The 26,763-nt window shown below is 43.7% G+C and overlaps 1 protein-coding gene across 1 annotated transcript in view; it reads right to left on the reverse strand.

Annotated features, from left to right (window-relative positions):
* RCHY1 (ring finger and CHY zinc finger domain containing 1) overlaps positions 1-26,763 on the reverse strand; it is a 98,354-nt gene that overhangs the window by 42,976 nt on the left and 28,615 nt on the right. The window contains exon 2 of the mRNA XM_078676044.1: positions 3,992-4,111. Within this exon, the coding sequence (XP_078532170.1) occupies positions 3,992-4,111 (120 nt within the window). The remainder of the gene's footprint in view (positions 1-3,991; positions 4,112-26,763) is intronic.

Below are 26,763 nucleotides of genomic sequence, written 5' to 3' on the forward strand. Positions count from 1 at the left end.
TATATATGCATGTGGCAAGTAATTAAACAGTAGTCAAACAGGAGGAGACACATTTGTGCTCCGGCTTTTAGATCCACTTAGCTACTGCTGATTGTAGAGACCGCGATGATGTGGCGTATAGGACTACTAGTGACTCAAGATGGAACCAACCAGGCCGCAAGGAATTAGCGGTAAGCAGCCCAGTCTGAGATGGGCAGCTAGACTGCTAGGTGGTCTGATACCTCTGGAGTCACGTCTACACTCCAGAGATACTTCGGGAACAGCCAGAACTACTGAATGGTGCCCTCACTGTCATTGGATAGGTTTGTCACGGCTAGAGAAGACCTAGTAGAGACATGCTAGGCAAACTGCTGAGCAGTGAAAGTGTAGAGAACCAGACAAGAGTCAATGTTTCTGTAGAAAGTGCAAATTCACATCCCCCAACATAAAATAGGGAGGAAACCTCTACTGAAGCCACTTTGGTCTTTGTGGATAAGTGGCTGAACAAAACAGCAGGAGAACTCCAGGCTACAGTCAATTTCGTTTCATATTTGGAGTCCTCTGTAAAAGACTTAGAAGAGGTTGGAACACTGCACCGGGAATGTTTAAACTGTGCTGTGTGTGCAATGATTCAAACTGAATTCTAACTGGAATATTTGGAAGACTCCTTTAGAACTGCAAACGCCAATACCTCTGCAGTGCCTGCCCAATCTGTTGACAGGGAAAATCTGATAAACCACAGGATTTTGGAAATTTAATTTCTCATCAGGCTACTCTCTTATGTCTAAGTTCGCAAAGTGTATACAATTGAAGTATGTGCAGAGAAAGAGCAAGTAATGTAAAGCTTCAAGTAGGAAATGATTTTGAGGGGATTAGAAGTGTTATTAGGTAACCCTGCAAAACTGAATGTAAAGCACAAGCAGTACTGGCATTTTTTGGCAGGCTGAAGCAGCAGAGTCGTTTTTGAGGGAGGTGAAACAGAAAAAGGAGAGAAGAAAGATTACCAGCAGTAGCAGACATGGTGGATAGGAGAGAAGATAGCAGGAGAGAGAAAAAGACATCGGGCTGCAATGAAATAAGAGACAGAGCGAGAAAAAAACGACTGAGGACAATGAGGAATATAGCAGGGGAGGGATGCAAGTGCAGCTCCAGACCCTTAGAGTGGCAGGAGAAATAAAACACAAACAGGCTGTATGGTGGATGGTAGGTCCATGCTCTGCCCCTCAGACATGCGCTGTTTGTGATAATGAGAGCACAGAATTCTGTCAAGCGGGGCTAAAAATTGCGGCTCGCAGGTCTCTAGCGGGGTGTTATGCATCAGAGTTCAGAAAGCAATGGCATGCGCTATAACACACATCATGATTAACAGGTCAGCCTTCAATCAGGCCCAACTTTGTCACGACACATACCTATCATGTGATGAGTACGGGCTTGTGGATTCAGGATGGGAGCAACAGTTTAGAGCAAGTCAAAAAAGAACGGGGGTCATGCTGGTCGCAACACAATAGTGCAAAATGTTGGAATCCCTTGCAAGTTGATGTTCACCTCTCAATATATCCTGGCCCTGGCATACTGGTGATAATTCGTGTCATAATTTGGGTTTTCCTTGGTATGAGGACACACACTTATGGGATCATTCTTGTCCTAAGGTAATAGTGGTAATGCATTGTTAGCATCCATGGTGAGACATGTGCTAGAGGAGTAATGAAGGCAGAATATATCCCAGAGTGTAGGAGAATTGCTTATTTTTTGCCCTGTCCATTCTAAGGAGAATCTCAGTCATAGCATATGAAGATTCACTTACCATATTCTTCAAGTGTACCATAACGTAGCACTTCAGTTTCAGCTTTCAAAATATAACATGTAATTTTTTTTTTAATTCAAAAAAGGTTTAGCAGCAGGTACATGGCATTCCAATGCATTAGAGGGAGTATCATTTATGACAACTGTGGGCAAATAAGTATATGGGAGAAAATATACCTGAACGGTAGGTAGCATTGCTAGTTTTATGTGGGAGAGGAAAAGGGGAAAGCAGTATAGTAAGGTGAATTTTGATGATGGGTCACGTTGAGAGTGGTTGTTGATTAAGATGAAGGTAGATTGATGTAGTGAGAGCATAACCAGGTTGGGGTCAGGCTAGAAATGTTTAGAGCTGTACAGCAAGGTATGGGTGCAATTCTGTTGGTAGTGTAAGTAATGAATAAAGGTGATAATGGATAAAGCAGTTCAGTTTTGAGGAGCTATTTGGGCAGGTATCACTTGAATTTAAGAGTAGTTCAGATGCTGATTAGACGTGAACCCAACTCCTAATATGCACTCTTTTGTGGAGATAGATCTTATCTATAGCCATTACTTTCATAGGGAGGATTCCGTCTGCTATCCTAAAAGCCCATTGGTGCTTAGGGCTTCACCAAAGAAAATAGGCAATGGTTCAGATGGACAGCTGCTTTCAATGGCTGGAAGTCGTGCATCCTTGCAAACATACACCTTGCAGCACAGATGGGTTCGCCATATGGGAAACATGGAAGCCCCGGGTATGCTGTGGCCCAGGGGCTGCATTTAGGGGTAGATGGATGGAGTTATTTTATAGCTATACAATATAGAAAATAGCCCAAGTAAAAATATACAATTTTCATGTTGACACATATATAATTGCCTTCCCCGAGCCCAAATCTTTCTCGGACAGTCGGATCCACTAGCTACACTAACATGAGACTGGTATGAACACATTTCCAATGCTGCTCTTAGCTCCCAGTCCACTTCTGTATGGAGGACTCACCATGCGCCTAATGCATGCATGCTGTGACTAATGAGGGAGATAGTTGTAGTTGCACAGACTCTGTGTAGGCTCAATCTTAATATCAACATTGTTAATCCAATCAACAAAGATACTTGGTAGAGCATTGTGGAAAATATTAAAGCGCAGCCAGTATTTATGAATAACTACGGTTCAGCTGAAAATTTGAAGAATTTTTGAAAAAAACGTAAATGGTTTTCTAATAAACCTCTAATCGGCTGAACTAGTGTTTCAATATTTTCCATTATTCTCTAATGAATATCATTGCTGATTGGATCAAGAATGTTGATATAAAGATTGACTCTACACAAAAAGGTCAGTGCAACTACAACTTTTTTTTAGAAATGAGTTACATGTGAATGCTTGTTCCAAGGATCACTTGATACCCATGTTCACATGGACCTACGGGTTGCTTTTGTTATTGTTTAATCGTAATGAGGGAGATAGGAAGACTGGCGATGCACTTCAAATCTAAGGTATTGGCCCTAAGTGGGATGGGTATGGCCAGACATGGGTCCCTTGCTCGTTGTGCCAATGGATTCAAGCTAGCCTGGCTGATGAGGGGTGATGCCCTGAAACCGGTCCCAGGATGCTTATTTCCAGTCTAAGGAAGACTTGGTAGTTCGGGCTGGACTGTTCCCATGAGGAGAAGGGTCAAGACTGATTTGCATATGGCTGGGTCCAAACTTGGGTGGCATAGTGGGCAAACGACTGATGGATTTAACCCAGATCCCTTGACTGGGGGAATATGTTTGATTTATTCAGGATTCCGTCCATCATTTGTTGCTGCTGTGTTTTTATAAGTCCCCTAGGCATGCACTAAGAAACATGCTTTATACATAGAGCAGTAAAAGTCATGCTGATTTATAACAGGGTGAGAAAATTTGATCCCGCATGAGTTAGCAATTGTTCAGAGTGAATGCGATTTTGGCGTCTGTCATTTAAGATTCACATGCGGCATAGCTTTTAGTACAATTGCCTAATTCCAGAATGTACAGCCCATGCACTGAATTTGTTGCGAAGCACGGTGTTCCATTTAGAGTTGTTCCTGTGGTTTAAATGAAAAAAGCATAAAATGCAAATATGTATGAGGCTGCTAGCTCTAGCATCAGCCCCACCCCCTTTTACATTATAACATTGCAAGTGCTCATCTTTTTCTGTCTCTCTCTAGACATAACCAATCTACACAATAATGCACCAAAGTCATTGTCTCACCTGCTGCAGCTGTTTGCATTTTGCACATTGCACTTCTTTCACTTTAAAGCGGTCCAACTGGTGGTTTTCATTATTATCATGGCACAGGCGACACACATAGAATTTACCACAGCACGGGGCCTGCAACACAAGATGGTACAGGCTTACAATTGTGAACTAGGCAGCTGAACACAAAACAGTCTGTAAAAAAAAGGGCCAGTGATGTGCGCCCTCAATCACATGTAAGGATTGTATACCTTCATAATAAACAGCGTAGTGGATCAGGTCCGGAATGGGCATAAGCGTTGTTGAGTTATGAAGTATAAAGAGGGTAACAAAAAGTACAAATGGACTACGAAAACAGATACCTGTCTCCACAATGTCTTGCTTATGCACAGGCTGCTTTGACAGCCTACACTGACTGAATAACCAGGGCTCTCCCTACTCACATTTTGGTCACTCCTCAGACCATTCATCCATCCTACATGCTCCATGCTATTCAGTTCAACACCCTTCAGTTTTCTGGTCACACCCGAACTCTCCCAGTCCCACTGACACTCTCACATCACAACTACAAAGAATGTAAACTGGAGTCCCCACATGCTTTGTCTATGTCAAACGGCATTTTGAGTGCTAGACACCTCTGTACAATGTTATAATTTGAATCAACATAACATCCTAACAACACCCTTCATTGATAAATGCACCCCATCCCCTTGAGGACATCCACTACACCCTCAACTTCAAGACACCCAACATATAATACGTACAACAAGCAAATAACGTCAACATTGCATGCCTAACAAAACTCAAACACCTGACTGACCAGACCCAATAGATTACAACCCACACCATGCATCTCCCCACAACTAAGCAGCCACAAACGCATCCACCTGCACAAAACAATTTGCAGGATGTTCCACATACACAGACAACACTCTCAATACACACATTATAATACATTGCACCACAGACAAACAACACACCGCCATCAACTACCAACACTATGTCTAACTATGCTCTGCATCACACAAGGTATCAAATTCAACAACATCTGAAACACTGCAACAAATACCAGTGTACAAATACATCAGCAAACAACAATAGTTTGCATTAACTCAAAGTTAGCCTCGCTATACACTAAAATCAGTACAAGTCACCATGAACCTTACCTTTGACACAATACTACACTGCAGCCAACACTACACTGCGTGACTACACATCACACCACTAACAACACATGAGCCGAACTGCTACAATGTGGATCCATCAGCCATCTCAATCCCAATTCACTGGAGCACCAATATTCTGCTATGAATAGGACCTCTTAGACTAGCATTCCTAGATGCATACTCATGGATAACCCACATCACCACTCAGATTCACAGCCACTGCAGAACAATACCACTTAATAGTCCTTCAGCATCAATCTAGTACAGTGGTGGAAGGATACCTCCTCTGCAAACACTATGTAATGATTTAGAGGTTTACAGCAGAGCCCCGCCATAGTAACTCATGGAAGCACAAACTCAGGCCTACCCTGGCCAGCTTGACAGCAGCAGCTTGAACCCCGCTTCCCAGACCTGTCAAAATCACAGTTTTGACAGGTAGGAAAAACTAAGTTAAATATTAAATATGTTACCCCTCAGCACAGCTTGCTGCCAACAAGGTAGGGTACATAATCCTTAGGAGTGGAACATGTGAAATAACAACTTCCCACGCGGCTGATGGCGGCGGCAGGTACCTGGCGTCTCTGCTGCCTCCCGCTTCGGTGCTAACTTCGATTTCCCCTGCACTCTCTTTGAATTTGACTGCCGTTTCTACCGGCCGCCGTTTCTGCACTTCTGGTTTCTGCATTTCTGGGCTCGTTTTCGAGTGAAGTATGATGCCACGAGTCTATTGAGGGACCGGAGGGGAGCGGAGGAGAGAGAGACAATGCAGAGCTGAGGCTGGGCAGAGTGGAGCGGAGCGTGGGGAGAGAGGCCAGCCCGTGCAGCGTTCCTGCGGATGTGACCCTGCCGGGATTTTAAGCCTGGACTTCACTGGCTTTTCATTCTTGTTCAGTATCGGTGAGTTGTACAGCCTCTTCAACTGAGCTGTTTTCCTGTACCCACAGTATTTACTCGGACTTTCTTGGACTCCATTTCGTAAGCAGTGGCTGAGTATATTAAAGGACTGTATATGGCCTGGTGCCAAAGGCCACCAAGACTCCAAACACGCACAACAAAATAAATGCTCCTTTTAAACAAACTGTAGTGTATTTTATCTCATGTACTTCATAAACCAAAGTTCATATTGTTTCAGTCATTATATATTACAATCATATAAATTTCATCTGTATATCAAAACATCAAAGCATCATTTTTAAATCAATGAAACTGCAAAACATATTCAAAACATAACAAAAACACCCAATGCATTTCGGGGCCCTGCCCCTTCGTCAGGGGTCTGTGTAAGAAAAGAAGAAAGAGAAAGAAAAAGAAAACCGTATTACTTTTGGTATCAAGGGGGACAAATGTATGTACACTAAGACTTCCGTTTTTGACGTCTAGCTTACCTAGTGGTTGTTATTTTGCGCGTTGCCAATAATGCTAATAGGGCGCGTAATCCTCTTTTTTTGATGTTCTATAGGAAAACCAATGGAATTATTTGGTGCGAATGGTTAACTAATAGCAAATGAAATGCCATACCTTGAGTAAATTAAGGAGGCTCACCTGAATATGGGAGACTGTGTCCAATCTGAAAAACGCGAATGGACATCTATAAGTATGTTTCTCATGAGTACTGAACAAAAATGAAATAAATAAACGAGGAAATCGTGCATTTACCTGTGGGGTATATGTTAGTTCTAACCCCCAGACAATCAATCTTGTCTTCAGGGTTGCCTACAAGACAATAGAATTGAAATATTGGAAATTAAGTAAATTGCCAAAGGTTAGCTGCCATTATTACCGCTTTAAGCAGGCACATCAGCTTACCTGCGGGGAGAGTAGTATTACCGGTCCCGCTTTACAATCTGAAGTACACACGTCCGTTCTGCATGAAGAGAACGCGTGTTACTTACATTTCATGAGCGCTCATTTTAATGACAAAAAACGAAAAGCGGAAAAACAAAATTTCTATTTCTTACCGATTACCGGCCGGGATGTTTGTGAAATTCAGCTCAATCCTAAGTGTGCCGAGTGGACCGCGGGTACTCGTTAAGTCCCTTTTCACTGTTCATTAGTAGCTCCAACATTAAAGTAGGACTAGGAGCAAGGAGTGTCGGCCATTTTAGAGTGGTGTTTTAGCAAGGACTGCTTAAAGTGAATGTATACGAAAAAGTTGTATGGGAAAACAATTAAAAAAAGGGTGGAAAAAAGATAGAAAAGTAAACATGAGGAATGAAGTCATCTCCCCGCCAATGCCAAATAATTCCTACCTATTTACAAACTAAATGTTGCCATTTAGATAATTTTAGCAATCACATAATAAAATGTGCATGAAATTACACGTGTGGATTTCTAACTATGTTGTTATTCAGAAAGTTGCAAAGTTAATGTTTGTGTGTCATCGTGTGCGAGTTTCCCTAGGGTTCCGAGTTAATGTACTTTAAAGGAAACATGCCATGTCCATTTTGTCATTAAGCCCAAAAGGGGTCAGTGTTTGTAGTTTACGAATCCAGAAGGCCTCTTTTTGAAGTAGGATCTTTGAGTTATCCAAACCCAAACGTTGTGGGAGTAATTCAATCACCTGAAATCTTAGTTGGGCAATGGTATGGCCAGCTTCCCACCAATGTTTTGCGAGTGGTGATGTGTAATTCTTATTCCTGATGCGGCTCTTATGTTCTGACAGTCGCAATTTCAACTTGCGCTCAGTTTTGCCAACATATAGAAGGCCACATGGGCATTTGATTGAATATACAACAAACTCAGAATTGCAGGTTGTGTTGTGCCTTAGTTGAATTTTTTCGCCTGTCCGAGGGTGTAGTAAGACGTTTCCCGGTATTATATTATTGCAATTTTTGCAATTATAGCAGCGAATGGTTCCTTTGTACACTTCAGGTTGTTGGCTGGTATCCATATGGCGACTTGGTTTATTGAGCAGTTCTTTAAGATTCTGGGCTCTCTTGTATGCAAACAAGGGTCTTTCACTGAATAAGTTGCCAAAGTCTTTCTCTACTTGAATGATCTCCCATCTTTTCAAAATGATTCGCTTTATATCTCTGGAGGCAGTGGAGTATTTCGACACAAATACCATTCTTTTATTCTCAGTTTTGAGTCTTTTTTTCAAAAGATCTGCCCTTGGGATAGCCTTGATATGATCCACATGTGCATCCAGTAGTTTCCGCGGATAACCTCTGTCTAGATATCGTTGCTTTTGTTCTTCAATGTGCCTATCACAGCTGGTTTTGTCAGAAGATATTCTTTTTATTCTCATGAATTGTGAGACCGGTAAGTTATTGACAAGATTTGAAGGGTGAAAGCTTCCATAAAGGAGTGCAGTGTTTCTATCTGTAGGCTTTTTGTAGAGGGTTGTATTGATGGAATTTTCGCTGAGTGTAACCCAGACATCCAAAAACGGTAAAGCTTCCTTACTGATATTGTGCGTAAATTGTATCCTTGGGTTAGCAAGATTCAAACTCTTGATGTTTTGGATTAGATCCAAGACTGGTCGTTTCCATATGATGAAGACATCATCTATGTATCTCTTATAATACACTAGGCCTGCTTGCCAAGTGCTATCTTCCAGAATGTAATCGAGCTCAAATTTCGCCATGAAAATGTTCGCGTAAACGCAGGCCCCTGGAAAGCCCATGGCTGTTCTAGTGAGCTGCAAGTAGTACTCTTTTTCCCATGAGAAGTAGCTATTGGTCAAACAGAATTCTAGCAACTGCAGAATTAAATATTTCAACTCATCTGGCTTGTCATCTAGGAGTAAGGCCCACTCAATTGCTTCTAAGCCTTCCTTGTGAGGAATCGATGTATAGAGGGCAGTGACGTCGATTGTACATAGAGTCCAATTTCCTGTGTCTGTCGTATCAATGGTTGAAAGACTTCGTAAGAAATCTGAGGTATCTTCCAGATAAGTCGGCCATTTTTTGATGAAGGTGTAAAAACCTCTTTCAGGTCGGGGATAATCGATATTTGCCCGGCAGGATTGCCTCTGTGACCCTCTAGTTATTTAATCAAATGAAGAGGCAGGCGCTGGAGACTGGAAAGCAGGAAACAAGGGTTTTTTATTCTCTCCGGAGGAGAACACAACGAAACGGACAGAAGGTAACGTTCTGAGGTGCTCTAACTTACGTTTGAGGCCTGGCCCCTTATATACAGTGTTTGTGGTTTTTATTATAGTTTACATACATGTGACAAAGCTTTGATATACGGAAAGACATACCCGGAATCCCCCTTTGGGGCCCGTTCCCACACACATTTACAGTTGAAATCCCCACCCTAGTCATAACAGGTGATGAGTATCACGCAGCTGGATATTCCGCCGATTCACGGAATGTGGGGGGTTTGATCGGATCTCATGGAGTGGGGGCTTTGATCAACCCGGGGATCCTTTGATGGGGGAAGCTTCCTATTGTACGGGGAGGGGCAAGGAATGGTATCGGCAGAGCTGGGTGTCGGCCTGGGAACGGGGAAGACAAAACGGGCACACAGGGAAAAAAGGGGGTTTGCATCTAAGGGCCGGAGATCATGAAAGGGAGGCGGGGAGGTGTCGCGCTGGGAACAGGATGAGGGCCTGGGGCAGAGCAGCGCCGAAGAGGGGTTTACGACCCAAGGCAGGTGCAAGCGGGGGGGGGGGGGGGGTGGTCAGCGCGCAGGCTTAGTGAAGGCGAAGGGCTATGTCAGGGGCCAGCGGCACGCGAAAGGGTTCGTTCTGATCGGGGCATCTTAAAAAAATGGCGGGCGTGCACGACAAAAGTGTGGCATTAGGGGAAGGGGCAAGATGGCGCAGATAATGTTCACCAAAACGTACTAATTTTCCACAGTCCTCCCTTTAACATATTCAAGACATCTTGCTGGTTCATTTTCTATTCGGTTCTACTGTGGTGAGCATGAGAAAGAAAACGGTAGGAACCCTAGATGAAAAAGAGTTGTAAACAATACATTTTAACATTTCTAGTTTTAGGAGGTGGGCCTATTTGATAAACTTTGATAAACTTGTTCAGCAGGAAAGTCATAGGAATGAAATACAAGAAAACGGTTCTGCAGCGAGAGCAGCAAGTACATATCATAACGCGAACTGGCAGGTTATTACATATTTCAGATTCGGATTGGAGCAAGGATCAATACAATGGCGGCTGGGAGAGAAATGAGGCATAGCAGAAACGGTGATTGAGGATGTCAAATGTTCGAAGTTTACGAGTTCTCATTGTTCTTTGTGGTCTTTCGTTGGCGCTGTTGAGCACCGGCGGTGGAGCTACAAGTCCAGCTCTGTTCTAAGTTCTGCGTTGCAGGGCACGACCCTTTCCTCGCGTTTCCGGTCGAAAAAGGTCCTTTTCGCCCTGTGGCCTTTGAGGTGATTGTCAGAAAGTTCGGATGGAAGAAGAGAGTACAAAACAGTCCATAGGGTAGGTCAGAGGAAAAAGGGGGGATGGAGCAAGGCCAAAGTAGGAACAAACTAGGGGAACGAGAGACTTCAAGTAGGCGGGCATGTGACCGAATTCAGAGAGCGGGGACTTGTCGAAAGACACTGGATATCGAGCAGGGGCATCAGGTCGACCCTTTCTTCTCATGTTGTCGAAAACAGTGCCTCGTCCTGCAGCTCTTTTCTGTCGTGGTCTCGCCCTGGCTAATGTCACAAGTGTTCCTTAGTCTGCAGTCAGGCCTCGTGCTCCCACATCCGGTCCTTCTCTCCTCCAACGGCAGTACCCTTAAACAAGTTTGAAAAGACAGTCTTTAGTGAATTTGCAGATGAAGATAGTCAAAAAAGTCTATTTCTCTCCCAGCTCCAGGCAAAGAATGAAAAATGCCTGTTATTTTAGTGTTCACAACTGGCATATGAATGACCGGTGACGGGTTCTGTTGGATTTACTATGACTTTCCTTCATAATTATTTATTACAGGCATGACAGTTCATCTGATGGTAACCCACCCTTGTGAGACAAATCCGGCGAAGATATGCCGTTCTCTAGAGTTTTACATTTGCAAAAGGGTACAGTGAGTCGTCAACATGGTACTACACAGGTATTTTGCTGAGAGACGAACATGGCTAAACATTTCCTTTCTATCGGTGCATCCTGCTTTGCAACTACTGCGGGGTTCGTTTCGATGATTTCTTTACCTTGGACTAGTCTGCTAACCTTGTAAAACATCATTCTGGGTCCTACGTAACCTTTTACAGCCCGATTACTTAATTAGGAAGGACAGGGGTTTTATGGGAAACAACCAGGGACATAGGAAACTGGTGGTAAGGGCATAAATCGACCCATCTCTCACAACCGGAAATGGGGGGTAGTTTCATAATTCCAGTTTTTGGGCGGCTGATACAGGGGAGGTAACAGGGGTGATCATTTTTCCGGTTTTGGGTATTGCGACAATTCGGGGAGGGGAGGGTCGCGTATTCTGAGGTCCTTGTTTTATACCATAGGAGCCGTTGACATGTAGTTCCCTGATTTCGGGTCAGATTAGGGAACCTCTGTCGTCTTACCTGTCCTTTCCCTTACGGCCCAACCTCGGTTCATTGACTTCTAGCGGAAAAGGAGAGGTAATGACGCGGCCTCAGGGTGGTTGTATTAAAGGCAAGTTTTTGTGCAAATACTGACGGTATTTGAAGCCAATTAGGTGGTGTGCTAGGGGTGGCAGTCTGCCAATTTCGGGGCTAACCACTCGGAAGAGCGGGAGTGCAAAAATAGAGGGAGAGAGAGAGAGAGAGAGGGAGAGGGAGAGGGAGAGGGAGAGGGAGAGGGAGAGGGAGAGGGAGAGGGAGAGGGAGAGGGAGAGGGAGAGGGAGAGGGAGAGGGAGAGGGAGAGGGAGAGGGAGAGGGAGAGGGAGAGGGAGAGGGAGAGGGAGAGGGAGAGGGAGAGGGAGAGGGAGAGGGAGAGGGAGAGGGAGAGGGAGAGGGAGAGGGAGAGGGAGAGGGAGAGGGAGAGGGAGAGGGAGAGGGAGAGGGAGAGGGAGAGGGAGAGGGAGAGGGAGAGGGAGAGGGAGAGGGAGAGGAGAGAGAGAGAGAGAGAGAGAGAGAGAGAGAGAGAGAGAGAGAGAGAGAGAGAGAGAGAGAGAGAGAGTGCAACGGCAGGCTAAATAGTACACGTGCAACAGAGAGGGTGGCAGTGTATTCAAGAAAGGCTATCTAGTGCATTACACAGTAAAGGGCATTCACGGGTCTGTGTTAGAATCTTGTAATCATGCAGTTTGAGCATTAGACAGGGTAGAGGGGACGTGCTTTGAGAAAAGGAAAGAAGAAAAAAGGAGGTACCATTCTGTCGCACTTTCTCGCATTCTCGGTCCTTCGACCAGTTGGGTCAACGCCTCAGTCACACACACACACATTCTCTCGTAGTTTCGCATCATACGTGACATGGGTTCATTCGTCCGGTCTGGTTTAAGGGTGATCACTTTTTATCAGGGTTGTGCTAATTTTTCGGGTTTGTTCGGTACGTGAGTAGTCTGCAGGCATGCTTAGACGCCACCTTGCGGTGCTAGTCCGCTTCGTGTATTAGACATGGCAAGGCTTCAGATCTTCGCCACACCTCGGCTGTGATCTCTGACGTAACCTGCAGAGGGAGGAAAAAAGGGGGGGGGTGGGGGAGACAGCATTCGCGCGCATTCAAATACATGGATTCATAAGTCCTTTACTTACTTCTTACTCGTCTTTCCTCCTTGGGGCAGGGTCCCCGGGGATATGGTTTCTGGAGTCGAGGGGGGGTAGTGTGTTCATATAGGTCGTGTGCGGGGAAACGTAAAAAAAGGAAACCAGAGGTGCCTAGTGCGAGGTATCTAGTCAAAGGATATATCTCACTATCGGGATCCTTAAACCTCTTTCAACGCCGTGGCGTTCTAAAGTTCTTCGGTTCTTGGGTCCCTGATACTTTGGAACGTTGTACTTTATCACATTTACATTATTTCATTTCACCCTTCTTTTACATTCCCTCATTTACACCGTTCGTTTTACCCATCCTTGGAAGTCAAGGTCTTCCTCTACGCGAGAGTTCATGAGTCAGTCGCGTACTTGGAAGGCGGAGTGTCGTGTTGTCGATCCGATCCGTCCTCCAGGGCTGGGCAACCATCATCTTTTAACCTTAAAGAGAGAGCAGAGTAGGGTGCACAGAAAAGAACTTTCCCACCGATCCCACATTTTTAAAATAAAGCATGCAATACCCGTCCATAGTTTCAAAAATTTTATTTTGCAAAAATTATTTCAGCATGTGGATTATGAGGGTGCGGTCGTGTTCGGCCGGTCGTGACAACGGCTAAAGTGCATATAGTGGGGGGTTTTCGCTTGCAGCAATAAAAACATCGGAAAGTTTTACTCGTTCATTTGTAAGTAACTAAAACGTCTATTAATTGGTTGGGGGTTCGGGGGCATTTATTTCATAATTTAGAAGCATAATCGCAATAGTTGTAATCAGATTTCCTATATGCATACCGTACGTGTGCGTCGTAAATGAGGTTTACATCAATTATAAAAATATAATACATTGTACATTTGTAATCAACATTTGTAACGGGGATCCTTTCATACTGTTCGTCGAGTGAGTTCTCCTTGTCTTTTCTAGCCAAGTGTACAAAGGATCATATAAAATCTCAGAACATCAAGTTTATATTAGTGCGAAGGAACACCACGAGGTGTTCGTAAGTTCCGATTAATACCAGCGCCATTTTGGGCGGGGCCGGCTCAGTCCGGAAGCAGCATCAGGGGAAATGTTTCCCATTACTGGCAGTTTGGACCAGAGTCCTTTTCGGCGGTTCTAGAATTCATGCTAACAGAAGGAGTGGCAATGTCATGTTTGTTTCGTTGGCGATCAAGGCAGCCGTCCCTTACCGGAAACCTGCAAAGGCCGAAGGTTCCGCCGGGGACCTTTGTATGATCTTCAAGGCTGCGGAGATGCTGTCGGAGATGGGGGCTCGTGCTCCAGGGGGCAAATGTTCGAGTCATATTGCTGATCAAAGTTACTCTAGCGGCCGGGGCCCACCTTCCAGCGGACCTAGACGCCATTTTGAGGCCCTACAGGGGCCACTCTCGTCGAGTTTGCAAGAGTGGAAGAGACCCTTCGGAGTGAAAGGAAGAGGTCCCTGTTTTGTGAAAGCGGGACGTTCGGCTGGGGTGCGGCTGTGATGCCCCCACCTGGGGGGGCGAGGGAGACTCGTTCGCATCGTCTCCTTCTCCCGGTGTACTCCATGCCGCTCCTTTTCATCGCCCCGCATGAAGGCCTCTCCACATCCGGTGTTCCCCAAGTGCCACCATTGTACGTTCGGTGCTGCGCAAGTACTGGGGTGCCACCATTGTACGTTCGGTGCTGTGGAAGTATTGGCACCATCGCCTGACTGGGGGTGTTCGGCGTCGGGCCGGGGGCCGGGAAACCTCCTATCGGTGGAGGTGGGAGAGGCTCGTCCGCGTCGCCTCTCCCTCCCAGCCCAACTTGGACAAGTTGTTGTGGAGGTACGTGCAGGACATCCCGCCGTCCAGGACTGCTGCGGCTGTGACGGAAGAGAAAAGGAAGAGGTGCCTCGTTCTCCTCTGGACATGTGGCGGGACTACCTTAGTCTTTCCAGGCCCGTTGCGGCCGGCCAAGGAGACATGTGGCGGGACTACCTGCAAATGCCCAGGCTGCGGGCTCCTGCCTCTCCTCCGGCTCCCCCATACGTTAAGATTTCCTGACCAAGAGTTGGCGGCCGGGCTCGCCTTATATGGGTTGCCGTTGGTTGGGCGTAGCCGTAACCCTGCCCTACTTTGGAAGGTTCCAGAATGGGGGGGGGGGCGAATGTTCTGTTTGACTTTCATTTTCTACAGTTTATCGTTATTATTCCTTGTTTGTTGTGTTAAATTAAAAGTTCAAGTTCATTAATGGTCTACGGATTTTGTTTTACCATTTCTTTCTTTCCAGGTTGCTTTTATGCTAAGTTTCTGCTAACAGAGGTCGAGTAACACGGAAACACGTGTAGAGGGATGACGCAGATTTGTACATTACATACACACAAACTCAGACGGGGGACAGTACAAGTACGACATACAAAGACCCAAGATGAATATAAAACAGTTATTGGTCATAATTATCTCTTTCTGTCTGTGAATTTGAAACGAGGCTGGGTTCCCGCCTTGACATTGCCCGACCTAGGAGAACTTGAGCATGCCGCTGAGATTTTCCTGGCGAAATCTGTGCCATCGGGCATAATCAAACGTGGTGGTTCTGTCTGGTCTGTCTATGTAAGTCGGGTTCTTCTTTGTCTCGCGCTTTTTCCCGTACTGCCGGTCTATCGTTCCTGTCGGCCCTTTGCCTTTACTCACGCTCAGTAGAGTCGGGCATTGGGCTTTCCAGTGTCCGACATACCTACAAAAAGCGCATTGGTCTGACCCTAAGTCTGGTCGTCCTTTGCATAGTGTCGGGGGATAAGTTGTGGGTAGCGGTGTCCTGGGGTTGTCCTGTCGGTATATTTCTCTACTTGGTTTGTCCTCGTCTTTTCTCTGTCGTTTCGTAGCCTCTCTGCGCCACATACCGAGACTGTCGAGCATAATTGGCGTTGTTTTATTATTTCGAAGGGCTATTTCTAACGTTTCTATTTTATCAAGGTCAAAGGATCCTGTCAGTGGCCACTGTTTGTCTTGACTCTCTTCGGTATACCTGTGCCATAATTTATTATAAGCTATGGTGACTAACCCATAGTTTATGAACATGTCCTTATTAGGGGTGCCTTCTAATGGAGCTATATGGTCCACCTCTAATACGCGGTCCGGACTAAACAGGCTATTTATCAGTGGGGAGAAGACAGACATGACGGCTCGTAACGAGGGACTAAAAAGTCAGCACTGCCTATCTTATCACTAGGTGCAAAGACCGTACAGAATATTTCTATTCAACGTTGTTTGCAGGCAGTGAATACCTCATGGATCAAAAAAAATATATATAAAAACCAAACGACCAATAAATAACAATGGGGAGAATGAGTAGGTCCGCAAAGATCTGCGTTACCTACCCTTTTCACTATCTGCAAAAAGGGTGGTCTCTTCCCTGTTTGCAGACAGGGAATCTCCAGGAAACAATAGTTTTGCGAACAACAGTTCAGTTTCAAGCAATTATTGAGTGGGGGAGAAAAAATAAGCACGGTTGCTGCCCTACCTATCCTCCACTGCTTACAAAGAGAGAGAGCCTGTTGTTTCTCCGTTTGCAGACAGTGAATCTCCAAAATAAACAAAAAAGAGCAATACTAGTATTTTTTAAACAAACAAACAATCAAGCAAATTTTCGCAACTTGTCGTGGTAACACGACCTTACCCGGACCGCATGGACAGTTTCCTGTCTTCCGAATCCAGCGCCCGATCGTCCTCTCTTCTCCGTTATCCTCGCGGCACTCCTGATGGTTCCCAGTCAGGACCGTGGATCACTCGAGAGAGGTCTGTTCGGAACTAGTGAAGTTCGGATGATCGGCTGCCAGACGAGGGTCTATTGGGCAAGAGCTCTCCCGATCGTTGCAGTCGTTCACTCTGTCGTCGGGACCTCTCCCACTGGATCCACGAGTCGCTGATGGGCCCCACGCTTGGGACGCCAATTGTAAAAACCTCTTTCAGGTCGGGGACAATCGATATTTGCCCGGCAGGATTGCCTCTGTGACCCTCTAGTTATTTAATCAAATGAAGAGGCAGGCGCTGGAGACTGGAAAGCAGGAAACAAGGGTTTTTTATTCTCTCCGGAGGAGAACACAACGAAACGGACAGAAGGTAACGTTCTGAGGTGCTCTAACTTACGTTTGAGGCCTGGCCCCTTATATACAGTGTTTGTGGTTTTTATTATAGTTTACATACATGTGACAAAGCTTTGATATACGGAAAGACATACCCGGAATCCCCCTTTGGGGCCCGTTCCCACACACATTTACAGTTGAAATCCCCACCCTAGTCATAACAGGTGATGAGTATCACGCAGCTGGATATTCCGCCGATTCACGGAATGTGGGGGGTTTGATCGGATCTCATGGAGTGGGGGCTTTGATCAACCCGGGGATCCTTTGATGGGGGAAGCTTCCTATTGTACGGGGAGGGGCAAGGAATGGTATCGGCAGAGCTGGGTGTCGGCCTGGGAACGGGGAAGACAAAACGGGCACACAGGGAAAAAAGGGGGTTTGCATCTAAGGGCCGGAGATCATGAAAGGGAGGCGGGGAGGTGTCGCGCTGGGAACAGGATGAGGGCCTGGGGCAGAGCAGCGCCGAAGAGGGGTTTACGACCCAAGGCAGGTGCAAGCGGGGGGGGGGTGGTCAGCGCGCAGGCTTAGTGAAGGCGAAGGGCTATGTCAGGGGCCAGCGGCATGCGAAAGGGTTCGTTCTGATCGGGGCATCTTAAAAAAATGGCGGGCGTGCACGACAAAAGTGTGGCATTAGGGGAAGGGGCAAGATGGCGCAGATAATGTTCACCAAAACGTACTAATTTTCCACAAAGGACTGCATATGTGCATCGATAAAGATGCCCAGATTCTCGAAGATTGAGGCACATCCCGAAACTATCGGTCTGAAAGGGGGGTCTTTCAGGTCTTTGTGCACTTTCGGCAAGAAATATATCCTTGGTCTCCTTGGGTATATTTGCCTCAGATAACGCTTGGTTGTGGTGTTTACCCAGCCTAGTTCTTCAAATTTGTCTAATAGTCCATCTAGGTTTTTGGCTATAGCATTGGTTGGATCTTCGTCCAGTTTGGCATATGTGTTTGCATCTTGCACATGTTCTAAACCCTTTTTCACGTAGAATTCCAAGTCCATTATCACAAGGCTTCCGCCTTTGTCTGCCTTTTGGATCATAATCTCTTTGTTGTTAGCCAGTGCGTGTAAAGTGCTATATTCTGCTCTTGTTAGGTTATTTATTTTTTTCTTGTATTGAACTTTACTCAAATCCATTTTGACGAGTAACTCAAATGTATCAAGGCTTTTATGAGAAACTGGAGCCATGAAGGTACTTTTAGGTTTAAACTTAATGGAGGTGTTGTCTTCATTTTCGATGGGATTAAGCACTGTGAAAAAATGTCTGAGCCTTAGGACCCTCATAAATTTGTAAAGGGCTATTTCAGTCTCGAGTTGGTTAGTATGATAGGTGTGGACGAAAGATGTACCTTTGTTAAGCAAATGTTCTTCTGTTTTTGTTAGTTGGTAGCTGGAAATATTAATTACGAGGCTTTGGTCTGGCTCCTTAGGCCTAATTTCTTCTTCTCTACCTCCTTTTCCTTTTCCTTTTCCTTGTCCTCGTCGCGTCTTCTGTCGCTCGTTGTAGGTGGTATATCCGGAGGTTTGGGTGGTGTGATGTCCTTGTCTAAAAAAGAATCAGATGTTGAGGCTGTCGCATCTGTTGTTATCCCTGTTTGATCTTGCTGACTCGACGTCGACTCTTGTTGTTTAGATGTAGACTGTTGTTGCTTGCTCATGGGTTGCCTAGTGGCGCTGGTGTCACTATCTGACACTCCACTCTCTTCTGATGATTCTGTGTGTTGTTTCCTGGTTGTATAACGCCTTTTAGCATAAATTTCAGCCCATGTATATGCTTCATTCAACTTGTAGTCGATAGTATCCCGTTTGAATTTACGCAATTTGGTCTCTTGTAGCTCCTTACCGTATTTGTCGAGTTTAATCTCAAGTTCTTCCAGGAATTTACTCCATGGTTCTTCCTCTATTCTTTTGGACAATTCTTTTTTAACGTTGAAGATCTCCTCCTCAAGCTCTTGGATTGTCTTGGCCAGTTCTTCTACCAACAACAGTATAAGATCTAATGAACACTTGTTGAGAATCTCAAACCATTTCTCCATGAATTGTGGGTTATTATTTAATCTGTACAACATAGGTCTGATTGCTAGTCGTAGGCCCCTGGGGATCCGTCTCACACGATGGTATTGAATTAGTGTGGACGCATGTAGACGTTGGTTCAATTCACGTCGCGTCGAATATTCAAGTTGTTTTAACTGTTGCGCGGTTGATCCTCCTTGAGTATCAAAAGTTTTGGTTTCCTTTATTAGTTTGTAGATTTGAGAGGCTTCTTCTGCAGAGTATCCTCTAATGTTAGCTCTGTTGTCTGTGATTCCAGCTATTGATTCAAACGACATTGTACAATGGTGCAAGCTCCCGTGTGGCAGTATGAGCTATAACAATGTATGAAGGGGGGCTGCACTCTAATATTCCAACTTAGTGCAAGTTAAACCAGTGTGTGTGCTGTGTTAGGATTAGTGCCTGCACACTGTGAATATGAACTGTATATGGCCTGGTGCCAAAGGCCACCAAGACTCCAAACACGCACAACAAAATAAATGCTCCTTTTAAACAAACTGTAGTGTATTTTATCTCATGTACTTCATAAACCAAAGTTCATATACCTCAGATTTCTTACGAAGTCTTTCAACCATTGATACGACAGACACAGGAAATTGGACTCTATGTACAATCGACGTCACTGCCCTCTATACATCGATTCCTCACAAGGAAGGCTTAGAAGCAATTGAGTGGGCCTTACTCCTAGATGACAAGCCAGATGAGTTGAAATATTTAATTCTGCAGTTGCTAGAATTCTGTTTGACCAATAGCTACTTCTCATGGGAAAAAGAGTACTACTTGCAGCTCACTGGAACAGCCATGGGCTTTCCAGGGGCCTGCGTTTACGCGAACATTTTCATGGCGAAATTTGAGCTCGATTACATTCTGGAAGATAGCACTTGGCAAGCAGGCCTAGTGTATTATAAGAGATACATAGATGATGTCTTCATCATATGGAAACGACCAGTCTTGGATCTAATCCAAAACATCAAGAGTTTGAATCTTGCTAACCCAAGGATACAATTTACGCACAATATCAGTAAGGAAGCTTTACCGTTTTTGGATGTCTGGGTTACACTCAGCGAAAATTCCATCAATACAACCCTCTACAAAAAGCCTACAGATAGAAACACTGCACTCCTTTATGGAAGCTTTCACCCTTCAAATCTTGTCAATAACTTACCGGTCTCACAATTCATGAGAATAAAAAGAATATCTTCTGACAAAACCAGCTGTGATAGGCACATTGAAGAACAAAAGCAACGATATCTAGACAGAGGTTATCCGCGGAAACTACTGGATGCACATGTGGATCATATCAAGGCTATCCCAAGGGCAGATCTTTTGAAAAAAAGACTCAAAACTGAGAATAAAAGAATGGTATTTGTGTCGAAATACTCCACTGCCTCCAGAGATATAAAGCGAATCATTTTGAAAAGATGGGAGATCATTCAAGTAGAGAAAAACTTTGGCAACTTATTCAGTGAAAGACCCTTGTTTGCATACAAGAGAGCCCAGAATCTTAAAGAACTGCTCAATAAACCAAGTCGCCATATGGATACCAGCCAACAACCTGAAGTGTACAAAGGAACCATTCGCTGCTATAATTGCAAAAATTGCAATAATATAATACCGGGAAACGTCTTACTACACCCTCGGACAGGCGAAAAAATTCAACTAAGGCACAACACAACCTGCAATTCTGAGTTTGTTGTATATTCAATCAAATGCCCATGTGGCCTTCTATATGTTGGCAAAACTGAGCGCAAGTTGAAATTGCGACTGTCAGAACATAAGAGCCGCATCAGGAATAAGAATTACACATCACCACTCGCAAAACATTGGTGGGAAGCTGGCCATACCATTGCCCAACTAAGATTTCAGGTGATTGAATTACTCCCACAACGTTTGGGTTTGGATAACTCAAAGATCCTACTTCAAAAAGAGGCCTTCTGGATTCGTAAACTACAAACACTGACCCCTTTTGGGCTTAATGACAAAATGAACATGGCATGTTTCCTTTAAAGTACATTAACTCGGAACCCTAGGGAAACTCGCACACGATGACACACAAACATTAACTTTGCAACTTTCTGAATAACAACATAGTTAGAAATCCACACGTGTAATTTCATGCACATTTTATTATGTGATTGCTAAAATTATCTAAATGGCAACATTTAGTTTGTAAATAGGTAGGAATTATTTGGCATTGGCGGGGAGATGACTTCATTCCTCATGTTTACTTTTCTATCTTTTTTCCACCCTTTTTTTAATTGTTTTCCCATACAACTTTTTCGTATACATTCACTTTAAGCAGTCCTTGCTAAAACACCACTCTAAAATGGCCGACACTCCTTGCTCCTAGTCCTACTTTAATGTTGGAGCTACTAATGAACAGTGAAAAGGGACTTAACGAGTACCCGCGGTCCACTCGGCACACTTAGGATTGAGCTGAATTTCACAAACATCCCGGCCGGTAATCGGTAAGAAATAGAAATTTTGTTTTTCCGCTTTTCGTTTTTTGTCATTAAAATGAGCGCTCATGAAATGTAAGTAACACGCGTTCTCTTCATGCAGAACGGACGTGTGTACTTCAGATTGTAAAGCGGGACCGGTAATACTACTCTCCCCGCAGGTAAGCTGATGTGCCTGCTTAAAGCGGTAATAATGGCAGCTAACCTTTGGCAATTTACTTAATTTCCAATATTTCAATTCTATTGTCTTGTAGGCAACCCTGAAGACAAGATTGATTGTCTGGGGGTTAGAACTAACATATACCCCACAGGTAAATGCACGATTTCCTCGTTTATTTATTTCATTTTTGTTCAGTACTCATGAGAAACATACTTATAGATGTCCATTCGCGTTTTTCAGATTGGACACAGTCTCCCATATTCAGGTGAGCCTCCTTAATGTACTCAAGGTATGGCATTTCATTTGCTATTAGTTAACCATTCGCACCAAATAATTCCATTGGTTTTCCTATAGAACATCAAAAAAAGAGGATTACGCGCCCTATTAGCATTATTGGCAACGCGCAAAATAACAACCACTAGGTAAGCTAGACGTCAAAAACGGAAGTCTTAGTGTACATACATTTGTCCCCCTTGATACCAAAAGTAATACGGTTTTCTTTTTCTTTCTCTTTCTTCTTTTCTTACACAGACCCCTGACGAAGGGGCAGGGCCCCGAAATGCATTGGGTGTTTTTGTTATGTTTTGAATATGTTTTGCAGTTTCATTGATTTAAAAATGATGCTTTGATGTTTTGATATACAGATGAAATTTATATGATTGTAATATATAATGACTGAAACAATATGAACTTTGGTTTATGAAGTACATGAGATAAAATACACTACAGTTTGTTTAAAAGGAGCATTTATTTTGTTGTGCGTGTTTGGAGTCTTGGTGGCCTTTGGCACCAGGCCATATACAGTTCATATTCACAGTGTGCAGGCACTAATCCTAACACAGCACACACACTGGTTTAACTTGCACTAAGTTGGAATATTAGAGTGCAGCCCCCCTTCATACATTGTTATAGCTCATACTGCCACACGGGAGCTTGCACCATTGTACAATGTCGTTTGAATCAATAGCTGGAATCACAGACAACAGAGCTAACATTAGAGGATACTCTGCAGAAGAAGCCTCTCAAATCTACAAACTAATAAAGGAAACCAAAACTTTTGATACTCAAGGAGGATCAACCGCGCAACAGTTAAAACAACTTGAATATTTGACGCGACGTGAATTGAACCAACGTCTACATGCGTCCACACTAATTCAATACCATCGTGTGAGACGGATCCCCAGGGGCCTACGACTAGCAATCAGACCTATTTTGTACAGATTAAATAATAACCCACAATTCATGGAGAAATGGTTTGAGATTCTCAACAAGTGTTCATTAGATCTTATACTGTTGTTGGTAGAAGAACTGGCCAAGACAATCCAAGAGCTTGAGGAGGAGATCTTCAACGTTAAAAAAGAATTGTCCAAAAGAATAGAGGAAGAACCATGGAGTAAATTCCTGGAAGAACTTGAGATTAAACTCGACAAATACGGTAAGGAGCTACAAGAGACCAAATTGCGTAAATTCAAACGGGATACTATCGACTACAAGTTGAATGAAGCATATACATGGGCTGAAATTTATGCTAAAAGGCGTTATACAACCAGGAAACAACACACAGCATCATCAGAAGAGAGTGGAGTGTCAGATAGTGACACCAGCGCCACTAGGCAACCCATGACCAAGCAACAACAGTCTACATCTAAACAACAAGAGTCGACGTCGAGTCAGCAAGATCAAACAGGGATAACAACAGATGCGACAGCCTCAACATCTGATTCTTTTTTAGACAAGGACATCACACCACCCAAACCTCCGGATATACCACCTACAACGAGCGACAGAAGACGCGACGAGGACAAGGAAAAGGAAAAGGAAAAGGAGGTAGAGAAGAAGAAATTAGGCCTAAGGAGCCAGACCAAAGCCTCGTAATTAATATTTCCAGCTACCAACTAACAAAAACAGAAGAACATTTGCTTAACAAAGGTACATCTTTCGTCCACACCTATCATACTAACCAACTCGAGACTGAAATAGCCCTTTACAAATTTATGAGGGTCCTAAGGCTCAGACATTTTTTCACAGTGCTTAATCCCATCGAAAATGAAGACAACACCTCCATTAAGTTTAAACCTAAAAGTACCTTCATGGCTCCAGTTTCTCATAAAAGCCTTGATACATTTGAGTTACTCGTCAAAATGGATTTGAGTAAAGTTCAATACAAGAAAAAAAAAAATAACCTAACAAGAGCAGAATATAGCACTTTACACGCACTGGCTAACAACAAAGAGATTATGATCCAAAAGGCAGACAAAGGCGGAAGCCTTGTGATAATGGACTTGGAATTCTACGTGAAAAAGGGTTTAGAACATGTGCAAGATGCAAACACATATGCCAAACTGGACGAAGATCCAACCAATGCTATAGCCAAAAACCTAGATGGACTATTAGACAAATTTGAAGAACTAGGCTGGGTAAACACCACAACCAAGCGTTATCTGAGGCAAATATACCCAAGGAGACCAAGGATATATTTCTTGCCGAAAGTGCACAAAGACCTGAAAGACCCCCCTTTCAGACCGATAGTTTCGGGATGTGCCTCTATCTTCGAGAATCTGGGCATCTTTATCGATGCACATATGCAGTCCTTCATCAAAAAATGGCCGACTTATCTGGAAGATACCTCAGATTTCTTACGAAGTCTTTCAACCATTCAGACACAGGAAATTGGACTCTATGTACAATCGACGTCACTGCCCTCTATACATCGATTCCTCACAAGGAAGGCTTAGAAGCAATTGAGTGGGCCTTACTCCTAGATGACAAGCCAGATGAGTTGAAATATTTAATTCTGCAGTTGCTAGAATTCTGTTTGACCAATAGCTACTTCTCATGGGAAAAAGAGTACTACTTGCAGCTCACTGGAACAGCCATGGGCTTTCCAGGGGCCTGCGTTTACGCGAACATTTTCATGGCGAAATTTGAGCTCGATTACATTCTGGAAGATAGCACTTGGCAAGCAGGCCTAGTGTATTATAAGAGATACATAGATGATGTCTTCATCATATGGAAACGACCAGTCTTGGATCTAATCCAAAACATCAAGAGTTTGAATCTTGCTAACCCAAGGATACAATTTACGCACAATATCAGTAAGGAAGCTTTACCGTTTTTGGATGTCTGGGTTACACTCAGCGAAAATTCCATCAATACAACCCTCTACAAAAAGCCTACAGATAGAAACACTGCACTCCTTTATGGAAGCTTTCACCCTTCAAATCTTGTCAATAACTTACCGGTCTCACAATTCATGAGAATAAAAAGAATATCTTCTGACAAAACCAGCTGTGATAGGCACATTGAAGAACAAAAGCAACGATATCTAGACAGAGGTTATCCGCGGAAACTACTGGATGCACATGTGGATCATATCAAGGCTATCCCAAGGGCAGATCTTTTGAAAAAAAGACTCAAAACTGAGAATAAAAGAATGGTATTTGTGTCGAAATACTCCACTGCCTCCAGAGATATAAAGCGAATCATTTTGAAAAGATGGGAGATCATTCAAGTAGAGAAAGACTTTGGCAACTTATTCAGTGAAAGACCCTTGTTTGCATACAAGAGAGCCCAGAATCTTAAAGAACTGCTCAATAAACCAAGTCGCCATATGGATACCAGCCAACAACCTGAAGTGTACAAAGGAACCATTCGCTGCTATAATTGCAAAAATTGCAATAATATAATACCGGGAAACGTCTTACTACACCCTCGGACAGGCGAAAAAATTCAACTAAGGCACAACACAACCTGCAATTCTGAGTTTGTTGTATATTCAATCAAATGCCCATGTGGCCTTCTATATGTTGGCAAAACTGAGCGCAAGTTGAAATTGCGACTGTCAGAACATAAGAGCCGCATCAGGAATAAGAATTACACATCACCACTCGCAAAACATTGGTGGGAAGCTGGCCATACCATTGCCCAACTAAGATTTCAGGTGATTGAATTACTCCCACAACGTTTGGGTTTGGATAACTCAAAGATCCTACTTCAAAAAGAGGCCTTCTGGATTCGTAAACTACAAACACTGACCCCTTTTGGGCTTAATGACAAAATGGACATGGCATGTTTCCTTTAAAGTACATTAACTCGGAACCCTAGGGAAACTCGCACACGATGACACACAAACATTAACTTTGCAACTTTCTGAATAACAACATAGTTAGAAATCCACACGTGTAATTTCATGCACATTTTATTATGTGATTGCTAAAATTATCTAAATGGCAACATTTAGTTTGTAAATAGGTAGGAATTATTTGGCATTGGCGGGGAGATGACTTCATTCCTCATGTTTACTTTTCTATCTTTTTTCCACCCTTTTTTTAATTGTTTTCCCATACAACTTTTTCGTATACATTCACTTTAAGCAGTCCTTGCTAAAACACTACTCTAAAATGGCCGACACTCCTTGCTCCTAGTCCTACTTTAATGTTGGAGCTACTAATGAACAGTGAAAAGGGACTTAACGAGTACCCGCGGTCCACTCGGCACACTTAGGATTGAGCTGAATTTCACAAACATCCCGGCCGGTAATCGGTAAGAAATAGAAATTTTGTTTTTCCGCTTTTCGTTTTTTGTCATTAAAATGAGCGCTCATGAAATGTAAGTAACACGCGTTCTCTTCATGCAGAACGGACGTGTGTACTTCAGATTGTAAAGCGGGACCGGTAATACTACTCTCCCCGCAGGTAAGCTGATGTGCCTGCTTAAAGCGGTAATAATGGCAGCTAACCTTTGGCAATTTACTTAATTTCCAATATTTCAATTCTATTGTCTTGTAGGCAACCCTGAAGACAAGATTGATTGTCTGGGGGTTAGAACTAACATATACCCCACAGGTAAATGCACGATTTCCTCGTTTATTTATTTCATTTTTGTTCAGTACTCATGAGAAACATACTTATAGATGTCCATTCGCGTTTTTCAGATTGGACACAGTCTCCCATATTCAGGTGAGCCTCCTTAATTTACTCAAGGTATGGCATTTCATTTGCTATTAGTTAACCATTCGCACCAAATAATTCCATTGGTTTTCCTATAGAACATCAAAACAAGCATTGGAAATGCAATAGGTCTCGCAGCATTAGAGTTAGTGCTTTTAGAATTGTTTATGGGTTTTTTTGTAAATCTTAAGCATTTTTGTTTCCTGTAGCCAATGCTAAAGAATTAAAAAAAAAAAAGCCATAAACATTTCTAAAAGCTCTAACTCAAATGCTCCGAGACC

This window comes from Lissotriton helveticus, chromosome 2_1 (genome assembly GCF_964261635.1).
Source record: "Lissotriton helveticus chromosome 2_1, aLisHel1.1, whole genome shotgun sequence".
Taxonomy (NCBI): Eukaryota; Metazoa; Chordata; class Amphibia; order Caudata; family Salamandridae; genus Lissotriton; species Lissotriton helveticus.